Source organism: Gopherus flavomarginatus, chromosome 5, assembly GCF_025201925.1.
Source record: "Gopherus flavomarginatus isolate rGopFla2 chromosome 5, rGopFla2.mat.asm, whole genome shotgun sequence".
Taxonomy (NCBI): Eukaryota; Metazoa; Chordata; order Testudines; family Testudinidae; genus Gopherus; species Gopherus flavomarginatus.
This window is the reverse complement of record NC_066621.1, coordinates 119264795-119283277: the sequence shown is the minus strand read 5'-3', so window position 1 is coordinate 119283277 and position 18483 is coordinate 119264795. Positions and strand designations below refer to the sequence as shown.

The window sequence follows — 18483 nt, the reverse complement described above, 5'->3', positions numbered from 1 at the left end:
TCCTCCCACCAATTCCCTGGTGAGTACAGACTCAATTTCCCTGAAGTAAAGAAAAACTTCAACAGGTCTTAAAAGAAAGCTTTATATAAAAAGAAAGAAAATTACATACAAATGTTCTCTCTGTATTAAGATGATACAACACAGGGTCAATTGCTTAAAAGAATATTGAATAAACAGCCTTATTCAAAAAGAATACAAATCAAAGCACTCCAGCACTTATATTCATGCAAATACCAAAGAAAAGAAAACCATAGAACTTACTATCTGATCTCTTTGTCCTTACACTTAGAAACAGAAGACTAGAAGGTAGAAAGTACTTCTCCAAAGCTCAGAGAAAGCAGGCAGGCGACAAAAGACTCAGACACTCAATTCCCTCCACCCAAAGTTGAAAAAATCCGGTTTCCTGATTGGTCCTCTGGTCAGGTGCTTCAGGTGAAAGAGACATTAACCCTTAGCTATCTGTTTATGACAGGTGGCTACACTGGCTTTTTCCCCCAAAAAAATATGGGGAGAGGGCTAATGGACAGGGCCCTGAACTGGGGTTGGGGAGGGCAGGAGCCTGGCACTATTCTGCTGTCACCTTTCTGTGCCTGCTGCCTCCACCACCCTGCCTTGTCTGTTTAGAGTGTCAGTTTCTTTGCATAGGAACTGTCCCTCACTATTATTTGTACCATGGGTAGCACAATGGGGCCTTAATCTTGTTTGAGGGCCTCTTTGGCACTATCTTAATACAAATAAAAGGCACAATAACATGTATAACAAAAAATGTCCCCTGAAAGGTAGGAATGCTGGTGTAGATGGGGCTTTGGGCAGCTGTTGGTGTTCAAATCCCTGTGTGGCTGCTATCCATCTCTGCTCAGAACAGATCCATGTGGCACTCCTTAAAGCTCCAGCACCTTGGCTATGCCAGATCCCCTGTCAGGGCAGTGCAAGGATGTTTTGTGCCTTAGGCGAAACCTCCACCTTGCGCCCTCCCTTGTACCCGAGCCCCCGCCCTGAGGCGCCCCTCCCATGGCAGCTCCCCACCCTCCGCCCTGAAGATGCCCCCCTTGCAGCAGCTCCCCACCCTCCATCCTGAGGCACCCCCCCTGCCCCAGCTCACCCCTGCCCCTCCTCCTCCCCGAGCATGCCCTGGCTCCTTCACTTCTCCCGCCCCCCAGGTGTGTGGCACCAATCAGCTTAGGCGCCGCAAGCCTGGGAGGCAGGAGAAGTGAAGCAGTCACGGCGTGCTCGGGGAGGAGGCAGGGCAGGGGTGAGCTGGGGTGGGGAGTTCCCCTGCGTGCTACCCCCCTTACTTGCTGCAGGCGGCCGTCCCCGTGCTCCCTTGTCCCAGCTCCCTGCGCCTAAATGCCAGCGGCAACTGGGGCAGCCGAAGATCCAGCCGCCCTGGTCGCTGCCGAAGAAAAGGCCACCCCCCCCAAATGCCAGCACCCTAGGCGACCGTCTAGGTGGCCTAAATGATTGCACCGGCCCTGTCCCTTGTGTGGTGCTGGTGGTGCTGCACCAGCAGATGGTTTGATTAGTTTTGGCAAGCCTAGTTTAGACAGGGCGAGTCCTGAGGATGAGTCCAAATCTCTCCTTACAGTCAGGCTGGTTTGCTAATCCCCACCTCCCATGCCCCTGTGTCCTGCACAGAGAAAATGCCATCACATGAAACATGGCAATTGAATGCACCCTGCAATCAACGTGCCCGATTGTAAATCTGTCCAGCAGCAGCCTCAGCTCTGTGAAAAGGCTCTGCCTCCTAGGAGCTGCCAGTGTAAAATGCGCAGCTCGGAGGGCTTGAAACCTCGGTGGTGTCTGACCATATTTTTAACCCTTGTGTGGGATTTCTCCCTCTCTCCCCTGCCCTGTTCTGTCCATGGCCTCGGATTCACGGATTGATTCATTCACGTAGTCAGTCATTCATTCACTCACTCACTCAGTGTGCCTGTGGGGACCCTCCTTCTCCAACGTCAGAGCAGCTGGGGGCTGGTTGAAGAGTCACTGGCGAGCGGAGCAGCGCAGGCAGCCCCGATGCTGCGAGCCAAGGGGGGTCTGCACACGCGCTGCAAAGCCCGAGAGGGGCAAAGCCAAACTCCGCGCGGCGCTCCCAGGATCCTGAGGGGAGAGGAGGCGGGAGAGGCCGGCAGCTGGGGGGTTACGCTGGAGGGGCTCGCTCGGGGAAGCAAGGGGCACTTGGCGCAAGGAGGAAATGTGAATGGGAAGAGCGAGCGCTAGGATCCCAGCGCTAAAGACAAGGCTCCTCAAGGAGCGAGCTGCAAAGGGAAAGTCACTGCCACGGAGGAGAAGCAAAAAGGAGCCTGCCGCGAGCTCAGCCTCGAGGAGGCGAAACCTCCGGCGGCTGGGGGAAGCTTTGCAAAGGGAGAGAAGGGCAAAGAGTTTGCAGAACAAAGAGCGGGTCATCCTCGTTTGCAGAGCCGGGGGAGCGAGCCCAGCCTTCCTCCCCCTCCGCTCCATGAGAGGCAAGCGGGAGCCCTGCAAGGGACCAGAGGGGAGAGGTTTGCAGCAGAGGTAGCCCGGGACATGCAGCATCCGGGAGGAGAGAAGCGACTGGCTGAGCCCGAGAGGTGGAAACATTTGGAGGGAAACAGAGGAAAGTTTTGTATTGTCAGCAGTAGCCGCCTCCAGTTTGGGGCTGGGGAGGCCGCGGCCGCAGCGCGAATCCGAGCGCGTGGAGCCGTCTGATGCTGCGCCACTTTGATCTGCGAGGAGAGACTTTATTTGTCCTGATGTAAAAGGAGCATTTTCCCAGCTAAAGAAGAAAAACGGGGGGAGCCTCTGCCTTGGGAAAAACGAGCGCTGGAACTGCCTGAGGAAAATCACCAGCCCAAGTGACTCAAGGGGGTGGGGGGGGGGAGAGGAGGAAAAGAAATCAGATTGCAAAAAGGATTAGAAAAGGGGGTGGGGGAGGTGAAGCCCTCTCCTTTCTTCTTTCCCCCTGCAAATCTTTTCAGAGTTATCCTTCAGCATCAGTGGCCCAGGCACCGGAGCCCAGGAAGGGCAGCTAAATCCAAACGTGATCAGCAAACTGCAAGAGAGATCAGAGGGCCAGACCCCCCCCCCCCCGGCCAGAGGAGAGTCCCCCGGAAGCCAGGGCACTGTCAGTAATCTTTCTCTCACACTCTGAGCGGCTCTGGGCCCTGCCAGGGACACAACAATACAGGAGCAGAAGGCTGGAAAGAGTTTTCATCTGCAATTTTTGATCCTCCCTCTCCTATTCCTTCAGGGACTGATTTTGTAATATTAGCAGCCTGGATTAGTAGGGGGTGTGTGTGCCTGGCTGCTTGCCTTGTCTGTGAGTGGAGAGTTGGGTTAGTGGGGAGGGCGAAGGAAGAGATGTCTGGGATCAGAGGGAAAGTTGTGCTTATCCTAGGCTTCGTCTTTCTGACAACTCTTCTGGCGGTGGTGAGAGGGCTTCCCCTGAGGAAACAACGCACCAGCAGCCCCAGGGAGCAGGGTCACAAGCTGATGGAGGTAAGGCAACTGGCTGCTTGCTGCTCTGAGAGCAGAAGTGAGGCCCAGTGTTTAGTTCTTACTCTGGATATTGTTGAGGCGTGGGGGCGTAGATGCAGAAGAACAGAACAGAAGTGAAACCGGGGGGTGTCCTGATGAACCACCCCCAACATGGCACATGAAGGGCTTCTAAAGAGATGGCACATGTGGTGGAAGCCCCTCACCCTCTGAGACATTTAAAAAGTTGCCTGGACAGAGCTCTAGAAAATCCAGTATCTGCCCCAGGAGCGGCTGGGTGAGGTAGGACTCTGTGGGGTCCCGTTTTGTTTTAGGTGCATGATTTTTCTTCAAAAGCCCAACTGCAGCTAGTTAAGTCTCAGCATATGGCAATGCCTCCCGCCCTAAGGAGATCTTCTCCAGCATCTCTGCGCATGAGGAAGGGGACAGCACACCCTTGTATAGAGGTGAGGGCCCTTCCTGCTAAAACTGTGAGGACTCCCTTGAAGTTGGTCATGGCCAAGCTAATATGTAATTACATTACATATTATCCAAAATGCATCTGTGTATCCTGTCCACACCTGGTCCTACCGAAAGCTCTGAATGACACAATGGATAACAGCTGCCGCTTGAGAGAGGCAGGTTTTTAGTTTCCTCCTTGGCTTGGTTGGTTGTTTTTTTGCCCAGAAAGGACAGAGCTCCTTCCCCACTATCCCAAGGTGTATGATAGCCTGAGATCTCAGCCTTCCATGGGATGGGAGTAGGCAATGTGGTTTCAGACACCTCAAGACTGAGGCTAAGTTTAATAATTCAATGCTCAGGAAGGTCTGCTGCCTCCAAAGGACAATATCTGTCACAAGAGAGATGAGTCAAAGACCAAGGCAGGGTTTGTAGCTTGTCAGGAGCACAAATGTTTCACCACATTGGCATTAAATGCAGCAGATTGCGGCAACCTTGCCCCTGGAGGTGGAGACCATAGTGGCTACAGGTTCCAGAATGTCACGCTCCTTCTTGATTCAAATGGCCTGTGCTTGCATAGGAAGGAGCATGGCATGCTAGCTTCCGTATTTCCATATGCTGCACCACTCAAGCAGAGTAGACTTTAGCATGGGTTCAACTGCACCCACAGAAATCAGGCCCAGATTAACCAAAATGCAATGATTTCTGTGGGTGCAAGGACCTGCATTTCAGGTTTGGCCCAGCTGCTCCTCCATGATGACAGAGGGGCGGCCAGGCCACATTTGAGTGAGTGACATTGCAACCTGGCACACAGGGTCACAGCACCACTCAGGTTTGACACCTGCCATCAATAGCGTAGGGAACAACTTGTCCACCCTAACTGGACCCAGATCACACCTGTTGCTACTGCTGGCATTATCACACCAGGTCTGAGGTGACCTGTCAGGTGCAGAGCCCAGAGGGAGGGTCAGGGATACTGCTCCCACTGGTAGTAGGGCTGGAGCTCAAGGAGAGGTGGGAACAGGAGTGTCCTCCCCCCAGTCTCAGGCAGGGCAGAATCCACCTACTCCCGCAGAGAGGGCAGCAACCTGACAGGGTTGAGCTCTGACACCCCCCATCCCCTCCCTCTAGTGCACCCATTGAATTGGTAGGCTACATCCACCCCTGCTCTCTGTAAAAGGTGGGGATGGCCAGGGGCTGCATTGTATTCCAGGGGCTATATTTTGCCTCTTCTTGTGACCGGAACTCATTGGCTCGACCTGTGTGTTGTCTTGCAAAGATTTAGACCAGCTAAGATAAATGGAAGGAAACCTTGACTCTACCCCTGTGGCTTCAAGACAGCAGTGACTAGTGGGCTTATAGGATATGGGATCAAAATGCATGGAAACCCACTGTGTGTTTGAGTGGGGGAGAGAGCAGTGGAATGGAAGCAAATCTATAGCAATCCTAGAGGAAAAAGGCCCTTTAACAAACAAGGAGGGGAAACGCAGTGACTTCTGTATGGCTGAACCAAACAACTGCCTTTTAAATTGATCTCTTAGCAGGAAAATGAAAAGGGGGTTAGACAATAAGGAAAAAAATTCAGTATTCACCTAGTGACTAAAGCTACTGATAAAAAACAGGTAAAAGGAATATGTGGAAAAACTGACTGGATATGAATTAGTAGGTCTAGGTAGTAGCAGCCCAGATAGTCATCAGTGATAGGCATCAGTATAAGAAGCTTGGAGGATAGATTTTAATCCCTGCATGTCAGAGGGGTTGGCTGATGAGTTTACTGAATGACCGGCAGCTCTTTTTGAAATGTTACAGAGAAATGGAGATATACCTTATTGTTATTTATTACTAAAATGTGGTGCTTCTAGTCTGAAAAGAGTGATCCTGGCTGTTTCTGGCTGATCAATTGAACTTCACTCCTTAGTAAAATAGTGGGATAAATGTTGAGAGTGAATCTGAAAGCCAGGGGAAGATAATTGAACCACAAGCACCAGAGAGCTTGGTTTTATCTTTGCCTAAATCATGCCAAATGGGTTGGATAGCTTTTTTTGATTGAATTACCAATGGATGGATGAAGGGGGATTGCTCGAAATGTTATATCTAGACAATAATCTTACATTTATATTGTGCCTTTCCTGGGAAATTCTGCAAACATATATACCTGTATCAGTTTGCTCACTACAGAAATGCAGCCACCTCTTGGTGGAACATGGCTGTGTAATAGCATGCAGCCACACAAGAGCTGGAATTCTAGGCATGCATAATGTAAATTACCTGAGCTGCTGTTCAGCCAGGAGACTGTGGTTAACACCCAAACTCTTGCAGAAAAGCCATGGTATCTAGTAAAGCATTGGATATGATACTTTATGGATTCTTACCTGAAAAGGCAAACTTGTAGGCCTTAATCAAAGGATAATGATAAAATGGCAATGTATGAAGTTGAGGGCGGTGTCCAGTGGAGAACCCCAGAAATCTATGTTAGGCCCAGTTTTACTGATCAGCGAGCAAAAGGGGAGGAATAAATCAGCACAAATTTGTGAATGGTTCTGAATTAGGGAGTTTGCATGAATGCCCAGAGACCCATGTCTCCACGTGTATTTGTACAGTGCTTAGCGCAACAGGTCTCAACTTGAGACTTCTGGGTTCTACTGAAGTTTTATATTGTATTTATACAAAAGGGCTTAGGAGATAAGGCAAGAGATAAGATGGAGACACAGGCTTCCTAGGGGTCTACCAGCGCTTCTTGTCATGTCTGTGTGCCATGTAGACTGTAATGCCTTTGGGGCAGGGACTGTCTTCATTTGTGTTTTGTGCAGCAGAGGGAAGTTTGTTGACTCTTAGAAAATATTTCTAAATTGGATGTGTATAGTTATTCTTTTTGGAAGCCACTGAATGCGGGGTGAGAGCTGTAGAAAGCGGGTAGTGCTGAGAGACTTCTGCCGATGAGAGGGAACAGCAGATTGGGTGTATCAGCTTGCAAAGCAACAGGGTAGCAAAAATACCAGTGTGATTTTTGGGTTGTATACACAGATGGTTCATGTCACAGAGTTGACAGTCCCTATCTCGATGGCACCAGTGTGACCACGTCTGGAATATTGGTTACTTTTGGGGAAAGCCCTAGAGATGTGGATAGATTGGAGGAGAGGGCAGAGGTACGGAGAAGAACAACAGAAATGATCAAGCAAGGTAGATAAAAAATATGGTATTTTTTAGTTGAATACGTTGGGTTTTTTTAAACCTATTTTCAGTTAAATATGAAATTGATAACCTATGATAAGGTATAAGCTTACTTTAATAGTAGTAAATGCCTTGAAATAAATAAAATATGCTTCATCAATGAGCCCAGCTCATCACATTGTAATGAGTTGAAGGGTGATGCTTCTTTAAAAATATACAGAATCGGTCAGAAAACGTTAACTTTTGAGGTCAACTCAAGCTTTATAAATATGTGACAATGTCATGTAAGCAGCTGTGCTATTTTCAATCTTTCCAGTGGAGTGAATGCTGGTTTTTACATTTTTTCTAATGTAAGTACTTTTAGTTTCTGTTGTGCAGAAAAGCTTTGGCCTTTGTTCCTTTTGGTTTCAGTTTAGCAAGCAGAGGGAGAGAGAATATTTATTTAATTTGGCTGGTTCATTCAAAGTTGAGAAACCAACTAGGAGTTGAAAAAGCAGAAAAGCTTGTCTTGCTCTTCCAATCAATGAATAAAACCCAGCTGGAAGAAAATGAGATCTACTGATGCTAAAAACCTGAAGGATATGGGGACAGATTTTCAAAGGTGTATTTAGATGCTGATAGGTGCCTCATCCACATGGGGGTTTTAAGGAATTTAGGCACCTAACTCCCATTGAAATTCCACGAGGTTCCTAAATACCGCTTGAAAATCTGGCCCATAGTAACCAGAAACAATCTGTCAGTTCCCTAATGCCAGTTAGAACATCCTTTGTTTAATAAATCAGTTAGTTTTAAATGTAAACGTGTTTTGATCAACTTTTTTCCCTATGTACCCAGCACATTTAAGGTTATTTTATTTACTGATAATAAACAATTTTAAAATGCCTTTTTGTGCATTTTTAATTGAATTCCAATTTCCATTCAAATATTGCTTGACACAAACCATGAGCAAAAAAAATGATCATCTAGTAAATAATAAATGCAGCATTTGCCATTTTCTATCATAATAAAAAAGTAAAAATTAAGACTGAATAAATATATATTAGGATCATTTTTATTGTATACCTTTTCTTTAGGAAAATAACTGAAAAGTTCACATGTGAAGCAGGATCAAAAACAAAAATTTAAATCAAGGTTTCCTGCTTGCTAATTTAAATCATGATTAAAATCTGTGATTTAGTCAATCCAGGCTGTGAGCAAATAGGTGGAGTGATTGAGTTGTGAGGATGAATTCAAAGTCAAATTTTTATCACTAAATGGCGCCTGTTTAGAGTGATCTGCGAGATATGACTACCAAGGGGAGAAAGGGATTATTTAGGGTGCTCCAAAGTGGTATAACAAGGTTTAATGGAATTAAAAGCAGGAAAAGAAAATATAGGCTGAGCGTGAGGGAAAATTTCCCAAGTTTCAGGAAAAGTGGAAATAGCAGAAGCCCCATGGCTTGGGACATTGAAACATGGATAGGAGCAAGCCCTGGAGAACACAGTGTAAGGAACAATCTCTCATTGATCTCTGTGTGGATGGACCAGACGGGACCCAACTGGGTTCCCCTAGCTTCATCTCTGCAGTGTAGCTGCTAGTGCCTTCTGGAAAACATTCCTTTTAGCATCACTTTTGCTCTGAATAGCCCTATTTGTTTTGTTCTTCCCTCCTTCTTGTGACCAGGGATGGTTGAATAAAAACTGGATCTTACTTTCCTCGGAACTTATCTGCTCCTACTGCTGATTCCCAATCCTCTCTCTTACTGACATCTCAGGACTAGCTAATTGTGCTGCCACAGACAGTGGAGGATGGCTTCAGGTACGGAGTTGCAGGGGTGACAAGGGAACAGCTCCTCTGTCTTCCATGGTAACCCAGGGGAAAAGAACCCACGGACACATGATGCAGGATCTGAGCAGGCCGAGTGTGCAGTGAGCTCCCCACAGGCCACAGCTGCTGCAGGCTGTGTCAGTGGCAGAGTCATTTTGCCTACGGATGTGCTTTTTACCTTTTCATTTCTTCAGCAATTAAGCGTTCTTGTCTCCGGCTTTGTCCTTGTCCGAGGTCGGATTTGTGGGTATAAAACGTGCACTGAAGCATCGTTCCACTCTGAAAGGGGCTCTTTGTGCACAGGAAGGTACTTTACCCTTTGTAGCAAATTTCCTTTTGAGATGTGCCAAATTATCTTAGTCAACAAAGTGAAAACCCTTCCGCCCTGGGGCTGGGTCAGGAGCAGAAACAATGAGGAGCCGGCTGTAGGGAAGTTACTGGATCAGGAGGCTTCTTCCCTTTTCGTAGAACAAATAGGCCTGTTGAGTTTCTATTGCAAAAATTAAAGGGGTGCCTGTAAAAGGCACATGTAAAGGGAATGGCTTAGACATGAATTGCTATGCAGGGAGGAGCCATTTTCATGAGCTAGGTGCTTGTGTACCCTTTAGCAATGACTCTCAGCACGTCTAGTTTGCTGGTTCAAATCCAGCTGCAGGTCAGCAGTGGCACATAGCCATTGTAGAATGCGTTGGGGGTGGGGGCAGAGTGGGACTGGGACGGGTAGCATACCTCAGTTTGGTTCCTAATGGAGGGGTGTCTGTATCTTGCCAGCCTTTCCCAGAGTTTGCCAAAGGCTGGCCTATGGAGACTGGTGTCCCCTCAAAATACATTCTCTCCAAAGTAGGTTGAAGCATATGATCAGGGTGGTGTGTGTGTGAGTGTGGAAAACCTGCCCTGCTGCTGCCCAGGTTGGACCTTTTCTGGGGATTAGAGGTCTCCTGTCTGCTGTGGGGTCAGTTGGTATCCTTCACCATCACTAAAAACAGTTAAAGAGAGACCAATGTACTGCCAAAGTAGCCCTGGCGCCTGCTGGGAGCAGACTTATGGCTGGTCTTGAGATGTGGTGGTGGTAGTGGTTGTGCAGCTGGGTTGTAGTTGGTGCAGTGTGAAATCAAGCTGTTGCATTTAACACGTGGGACGTGTTTGGTTACTAGAGCTAGTTGGGAAGTTTTCCTCCAATATTTGTTTGGTAAACAATGGCTCACTGATGCAACAGACATTTTCACCCAAAATTTTCTCTCTTAATTGAAAATGTTGGGGTTAAACAAAGGTGAAAAAAAGATTTCCGCAACTTTTTTCTTTAAAGAACTGATAGTTTCAGTATTTGATAAAAACCTTTTGGGTTTTGTTGAAAATTTTTCACAGGGGAAAAAACCCTTAATGGATTACAAGATACGCTTAAAGGACCAGCTGTCAGAATCCGTTTTAGTGACTTGTTTGCCGTTGTTCAGTTCTTGCTTGCTCCAGGTGTCTAGTAACTTCCTGGGCTTTACTGAGAAGCTAAGAGGATGTCAGTGACTTCTGGAGCTAAGAGTCCAGAGATATGGTGGTCTATTTGCCTCCCTGTCCCAGGTGGCTCATGGTGTGAAGGGAAGCAATATTTCCTGGGCTATTGGTTGTTTTATTTAGTCTCCAGGGGAAGGATAAAGTTTAAAGGGAATAAAATGTTGTAAATTTCCTCTTGCTTATTGGCAGACTCCCCCTGCACTGAGACAGCAAGAGGGGGCAACAGAAAGGCTGGATGGAGTTAGTGTTTGTTGGGAAGAGGAAGGGAACCGTGATCTTGACTTGGGTTATAAGATGTTAGCTGACACATTCTAGCTAAGGGCACGTTGGCACTGCAATCAGCGGTGCAGTTGCAGCGTGGACCTGTGCTAGCTTTAATCTAGCTAGCGAAGCTAAAAATAACAGTGACGTTGCGGTGGTATGGACTTCAGCATGGGCTGTACAAACTCACCTGGAACTGTGAGACATACTTGTGTTCCTAGCCTGCACCAGGGTCCATGCATTGAGTCTTGACTGCTATTTTTTGCCATGTTAGTTAGATCAAGGCTAGCTCTGTTATGGCTACACAAACTGCAATCACGCCTCCAATGGCAGTGTAGACATACCTAGGGCCTGGTCTAGACTAGGATTTAAGATCTGATTTAGCATGTGTTCGTATGCTAATGCATACATTGGAAAGTCTAGTATATGCCCAGCTTTAGCACATGCTACATAGGGGGAGCCTAGGCTTTAGGTTCACCAGTATGGCATACATCAGAAACCTACACTGCCTTGCCTACCCTAAACTTTTCAAACATGATCGATAGCATGTGTTCGCTGTCATATGCTCACCCCCAGCCTCGACGGGTTTAACATGTTCTAGAACTCTAGTGTAGACAAGGCAGTGGAGACATTTAACACTTATCTGGTTGTGTTGAAGCCTGTCAGGGAGCTATGAGATAAAGTGCAAATGTTTGTGGAGCAGCCAGCTATGGTGACCAGATGTCCCGATTTTTGGGTCTTTTTCTTATATAGGCTCCTATTACTCCCCACCTCCATCCTGATTTTTCACATTTGCGTCTGGTCACCCTACAGCCAGCTAGTCTGTACAAATGTGTGCGCATGAGGGGAGAGAGTGGGAGGGACAGAAGGCTGCCCTGTGGGGAGAGAGGAGTATTTCAGTCATTCCTGATCACCCCCACGATTAAATTACCCTCAGCCTTGCCTTTCCCTTTCGTCAAATTCCCAGTCATTACCCAGCTCTCCCTCATTGTGGTGGAGCCCAAGGTCGGCGTCTCCCTGCTTGGTTTCCCTGTAATATGTTGCTAAAATCTACTTCTCTATTTTTAGCTGCATGTTCCCAGGGCGCAGGCAGCCTCCTCACTAATAACCCAGAGGACACCAGTTGCAGAGCGCTGTGCAATGTCTTCAGCGAGATGAGATTTTGTGCAGATGTCTTAAGCTCACATCTGCTCTCCCTCTCCCACCCCCAACACCCTTCCGCTTCCCAGAGAGACTGTGGCTGCATTACATAGCAAAGCTGACTCCTCTCTCAAGGGAGGAAGCAACCAATAGTCTATCCCAGGATGTGTAAATAGGGGGTGTCCCAGGGGATTCCTGGGTGGAATGTGATGTGGGGATTCACTCAGTGCTTAATTTGCAATGACAGAGATGCCGAGGCTATGAACTGCCAACCCTAGAAGCACTGGATGCACTGCACTTCTGGAACTAGGGTGTGAGGGGCATATTATTTGCAGTTGTACTTCATCAGTTGATTGCACAGGGCTTGCAGGAGGGTTTTGCCTTCCTCTACAGCAGTGAATGGGGCTCACGGTAACAAGCATGGGTGTGCAGTGAACACTGGGGAATCTTGAACTTCCTTTTCTAGGTCCCTCTACATTCAGAAAATGCTGATACACTAACTAGCAAAGTGTCAGGGGGAGACGCCACTACAGGCCAGAACCCCCAGATGATCCTGTCCTATATCTTGTACATTGTTATAAAGGGAAACTCCTCCAGAGAGGGAAGGCAGTGGGTGTTATGGGGGAAATGGGTTCTATGGACAATGTCAGTCGCCCCAACGACCTCTCTGTAAATGCCCCTTTGCAGTCTCCCCACCTCTTAGTTTTCTTCACACCTGTAAATAGCATTCTGAGGGCTGGACAGAGTTGTTTAGGCCTAACATATGAGTGTTGCTGTTTTGAAAGGGTTTTGCAAAACTGACTATGAGCAGAAATGACTTCAGCAGGTTGTTTGAAAATGTGGCAAAAGAGCCAGTAAGCAAGAGTCTAAAATCAAAATCTGAAATTTCTCATGACACCTCAGTCCTCTGGTCCTGAGCTGGGTCCAGCAGTAGGGGGGCGGGGTGGCTTCCCTGGAGTCTGTGCGTTCCAGTCTCTGGCATAAATTAAAGCAGCTCTAAGGACTGCTCTAATATACAGCTGTCCAGACTAGCATAGTGTACTCCAGCGATACCTTGCTGTAATTCTTGGCAAACCCCTGTGCCATAGGCTGCGGTCTGCTCTGCCAGCGCTACCTAGCCTGGGGAAGCCCCCAGGGTCAGAGGAATTCCCAAGTGGCTGTTTGCACTGGTTTTATGGCACTTGCATGCTGACAAAGCCTGTGTATGGGGCCATGTATCCCAAAACCGGGCTTTGGGCTGTGAAGCATCCAGCACCGCATGGATGTAATTTAAATGCCAATGTTAAAACCATAAATGAAAAGGCTTCCTGTGAGGGGTGGTGGTTTTGTTTTTTATGACTTTGGAAAGAGTAATTTAGCCTCTCTACCCCTCTGCAAAGTGGCTCAATATCACTATCTCCATTTTACCAATAAGGCTCAGAGAGGAAAGGTAACAGAGGAGGTAGTGACAGAGCTGGAATTAGGGACTCAGGGGATCTGGCTTCTATTCCTGACCCTGCCACATATTTCCTGGGGGACCTTGGGCAAGTCACTTGACCCCCCTGAAGCTCAGCTTCTTCTCTGTGAAGTGGCAGGTGAAGATAAATGAATTCCTTTTTGTGAGGCACTCAGACATTGGGGAAGAATGTCATTGAATAGCCTATGAATAAATTAAATCTGTTTAAATAGACTAGATTCTGAGGGAAGGTTTTTTCTCCCTCTGTGGCCCCTGCACAGCACTGTGCGGATATACAGGGGTTATAGAAGTTCTAGGGTTGCCAACCCTACTGGTTTTGCTGGGAGTCTCCCAGAATCAGCCCAATTCCAGGAGATAGAGCCCATCTCCTGGAGGCTACTGAAGCCAGACCAGTAGATTTCAGGCTGCTAAAAGTCCAGCAGTGCAGCAGGGCTAAGGCAGGCTTCCTGCCAGCCCTGACTCTGCGCTGCTCCCAGAAGCAGCCGGCACATCTCTGCAGCCCCTGGGGGGGGGGGGTGCAGGGGTCTCCATGCACTGCCCCTACCCCGAGCACCGACTCCGCAGCTCCCGTTGGCCAGGAACTGTGGTCAGTGGGAGCTGTGGGGGTGTTGCCTGCAGGCAGGGGCAGTGCACAGAGCCCCCTGCCCCTGCCCCCAGGAGCTGCAGGAATGTGTTGCGCCACTTCCTGGAGCAGCACAGGGATGGGGCAGGCAGGGAGCCTGCCTTAGCCCTGCTGTGCCACCAACCGGGAGCCACCCAAGGTAAGTGCTGCCAGGTCGGAGCCCGCACCCCTCACCCCCTCCTGCACTCCAACCCCTGCCAAGCCCTGAGATCCCCTCCCAGAGCCCACACCCCCTCCTGCACCCCAACCCCCTGCCCCAGGCTCTGCCTGGAGCCCTCTCCCACACCCCAAACCCCTTGGCCCCAGCCCAGAGCCAACACCCCATCCTGAACCCCAACCCCCTGCCTCAGCCTGGTGAAAGTGAGTGAGGGTGGGGGAAAGTGAGTGACAGAGGGAGGGGGGATGGAGTGACTGGGGAGGGGCCTTGGGGAAAGGGCAGGGCAATGGTGTTTGGGTTTGTGTGATTAGACAGTTGGCAACTCTATATGGAAGCCCTGTCTTTGGCCAGGGGAGAATCCCCCTGGCACAGGCACTGCTCAAGACAGCCATAGGTCTGCTGTCAAGCCCCAACATAGGGGGCATGCCTAGGGTGACCAGCTGTCCCATTTTTAAAGGGACAGTCTCGTATTTAAGCCCTCCTGCAAGTGTCCTGATTTTTTCTTAAAAACGGGCAGATTGTCCCATATTTTCTGTCTCACCACCATAAGTCCTGGTGGGTCCTGCTGCTGGCTGAATCCTGATTGCCAGCCCACCAGTGGTGAGTGGGGGGGCCAGTGGCTGATGATGGGGGTGGGTGTGCGAGGCTGGTGGCGGGGGAAAGCTGCAGCACACGGGGCCAGCTGCTCCCCCTGCTGGTCCATCAGCACAGCCCCCCTGCATTTCAGCTCTCAGCCAGCAGGGCCCCATCCCCTCATCCTGTTTCCAACCAGAGCTGGCTGCACGCTGTGGTGGCTGGTGAGTGTGGGCAGGTGGCAGCCAGTTACATGTCTCCTCTACTGCCCACTCATTGGCCCTTTACATGCTCCCCCCTCTCGCTATCATCTCCCTCCTTTGCCCCTTCATCACCGCCCCGCCCTCAGCCCCACTTCTCCTCCATATCCCCCCCGCCGGGGCGCATCCTGCTTGCAGCGCTGTGCAGAGAACCAGCCCCTGATCAGAGCACTCAGCTCACCAACAGCCTGGCCAGCAGGCTCCTTCCTTTCCCCTCTGCCTCTGGCTGGGCTGGTGCCCTGCTAAAGCCTAAGACCCTCCGTCCAGGGCACTGGCCAGGAGGAGCCGAGCCCTGCATGTGCCAAAGCCCCACACAGCGCTGGCACAGGGAACCTTCTCCACCCCTCAGCTAAGCTCTGGAGTGTGTGTGGGGGGAGCAGTTTCCAGCCTGTTCACTCTCCAAACCTGCAGACTCCAAAGTAGCCCCCAGGGAAGGGGCTTAACATCCTCGTCAGCCACCCCTGCCTCCTGCCCTGGGTCATACCCCAGGAGCATAGGGGTACTCTGTCCCCTAGACGCCCTCCCCTGCTGAGCCACCTCTCTAGCCGGGTTCCCTGAAGCCCCTGCAGTCAGGTTCCCTGGGCCCTGGTGCACAATGTGTCCTTAGGGCTTAACTCCTTCCTGCCCGTGCTGTAACCGGGGGACAGGAGGCAGCTCAGTTATGTCAGTGTCCAGCAGCAGCCTGGAGGTGTTAGCTGCCTTTCCATACTGTGGTGTTAGCTGCCTTTCCATACTGTGCGGGTAAGAAGGAACAAGCTGCTTCCAGCCACACGGAAGTGGGACGAGCTGTCAAGGGTCTGGGAGGGGGAGTCCCTATTGCTGGGAAGATGCAGCTGTGCCATCCAGCTGCGGAAGATGATTTTACTGGAATTAAACGGGCCCATGTAAGGAAGGGATCAGGTGCCTGGTGACAGCTCTATGCCCCACTGCAAGTCAGGGAGATGCTAGGTGCTCCTCTATGGATCCTTCCATATCTGGGGTGCGTAATTGCTATGAATGGAGCCAGCTCAAGCAATCAGTTTCCTGAAATGCTTTTGATTTAAAGTGCTTAATGATGGATTTACATAGCAATTGTTTTTATTTGTTTTCAGTTTCCCCACAAGAGGTGTCAGACCCACAGCTGTGATAGTGATGGCTCTTTGGGCAGCCTAATCCCTTGGCCTTGTGTTCCACCTCCTGCTGCATCCTCTCAGCAGCCCCCGAACCTGGCTCCCGAAGGCCAGAGTGTGTAAGCAGGGGAGAAGCAGGCTGGATTTCCAGCCAGAGCTGAGTTCCCAGCTTTCTGCTTGTTGTGGGTTTTGATCCCACTGGGAAGTGTCTGTGGTTTGTAGCTTGTGATGTTTGCTGGCAGCTCTTGGGCAGCTGGGGTTACATCACTCATTGCTGCTACTGAGGGATGAGTCTGCGGCTTGGCCCTGCTGCCAGTTTCCCCCAGTGCATCCAAAGCCATCCCTCTGGGATAGGGAAATAGACATGCCTTACATTCTATTGCCTGGTGTACCATCCCCTCTTGATTCCCATTGCAACACATTGCCACAGATTAGGGGAGCCAGGGAGGTTGTCTTTGATCTGCTCTCCTTGATTTCAGTCTAAAAAATTCATCCAGACACCTTGATGGGATCCATGAGCTATCCAGTGTTACTCAGATGGGGCGTGTGTGGGATGAGGGCTCTTGTTTGGCTTCTTTTCTTTCTTTCACAGCTTTGCATAAGTTGAAAAGCTAAGGAAGCAGCAGCTGGAGCCATTGATGGGGTACCCTGTGCAAGCTAACAAACGTATATCATTAACTGGAACAAGTTAATGGTTACTAAAGCACATGGGTTTTATAGCTGGAACAAGTTAACAGCAATTCAGTCCCATGCATTAAGAGCTTATGTGTATTACAGCTCAACTATGTTAACAGAAAACATGTGCCCTAACACTAGAATTTGCCTGTCTGGGTGGGTATGTCTCTGTGTGTCCGACTGTCTCTGTTTCTGATCTAGATCTGGCTACATGTAGCTTGTACTCTGTACTCCGATGCATATTCTGAGTGTCTTTCTGTCCTAGTAGCACGAGGGCAGTAAAACTACAGTAGCAGTGGTGTGGGGCTGCCTGCAGTGGGCACCAACTGTCTTGTCAGACTCCAGTTTCCAATGGATTTTTCCTTGAACTGTAAAAGCAGCAAAGAATCCCGTGGCACCTTATAGACTAACAGACGTTTTGGAGCATGAGCTTTCGTGGGTGAACACCCACGAAAGCTCATGCTCTAAAACGTCTGTTAGTCTATAAGGTGGCACGGGATTCTTTGCTGCTTTTACAGATCCAGACTAACACGGCTACCCCTCTGATCCTTGAACTGTGACATTTATGCAAAACCTATCGGTGTCAGGACAAAAAGTGCAAGTAACTCTGAAGAAGCCGCTTGGGACAGTTTTGTGCTTCAGCTGCTAAAGAAGTAGTCTCCCTTGCTCTGTTTTGTGCTGTATTTATGTGGGAAGCAGAGGGATCTTTATTGGGAGTCACACTGGTGGAAGTCACCATTAGAACACTTCTCAGAAACTTTTGGATGGGATCTTAGGCTGGGTAAGTCATTGGATTTGGACTCAAGAGATCCAAAGTCAATTCCTGACTCAACCACAGATTTCCTGTGTGACCTTGCACAAGCCACCCAATCTACCCTGGGCCTGACTTTCCCATCTCTAAAATGGGACTAGAGCTTCACTACCTTACTGGTGTTTTATGAAAGTAAAATCTGCTAATGGTTGTGAGGCACTTTGGATACTACAGTGATGAGCGCTAGATCAGTGCAGAGAGAGATTTTAAAAATCTGCTCTTGTCTGGCTTTGCTTGGATATTAAAGATCCCAGGGCACATTTGGTGTGAGAAGTGGGTTGGCTTTGGTCTCTATAGCCAAAATTCCTCACCTAATTTTGTGCAGTGTTGCTTTGTGCTGGCTGTTGTCCTCCATCCCAAATGCAGCTGGGTGTCAAAGGTGGTGTGCGTACAGGCTTTGGGAAGTACTTTGGGGTGAAAGGCTTTGGGAATGTGAAAGTAAATGTGAAATAAGATGAATCTACTGATCCCAATACCTGTCGCTCCCATTTCAAGGCAGATGAAATAATATTAAGAGGAGAGAATGATGCCATGTTATCCAGGATGTCTTGATAAACCTAGGACTGCAAGTGTTAAAATATAATAGTGGGCCACACAATCCTGTAGATTGTTGCAAGCTTCTGTTGGTCTGTTATATCCAGGCTCTTATAACTCCAGCATTGTATCTGAGTAACAGATCTGTTCTGGAATGAATTACAGGATCTCCAGGATCAGGTTAAAGGGGCTTGCTCAGGTCCTTAGTCAAAAACAAATTGCATGTGTAATGTGATCCTTCTTAGGGAGGGTAAGCTAGTGGTTAAAGCAGGGGATGGGGAGTCAAGTGATCTGAGTACTGTTTTTAACTGTAATCCTGATTCTCTGTGTCACTTTGGTCAAGTCACTCATTGCCTTGAGGATGGATTCACTTCCTTTTTACAGCCTGGTCATCTACACATGAAGGATTCACCATAAGAGAGGGCAGGCACTTGTACTGGAGCACCCCAGGTCTGGGACTCCATAGGCTCCTCCAATGGAGGTTATTTGG

The 18483-nt window shown here is 49.0% G+C and overlaps 1 protein-coding gene across 1 annotated transcript in view; it reads left to right on the top strand.

Moving 5' to 3' along the window:
• Positions 1-2196: 2196 nt before the first annotated feature.
• ISM2 (isthmin 2) overlaps positions 2197-18483 on the top strand; it is a 50982-nt gene continuing 34695 nt past the window's right edge. Inside the window, exon 1 of the mRNA XM_050953304.1 lies at positions 2197-3477. Coding sequence (XP_050809261.1) covers positions 3340-3477 — 138 coding nt within the window. The 5' untranslated portion in view covers positions 2197-3339. The remainder of the gene's footprint in view (positions 3478-18483) is intronic.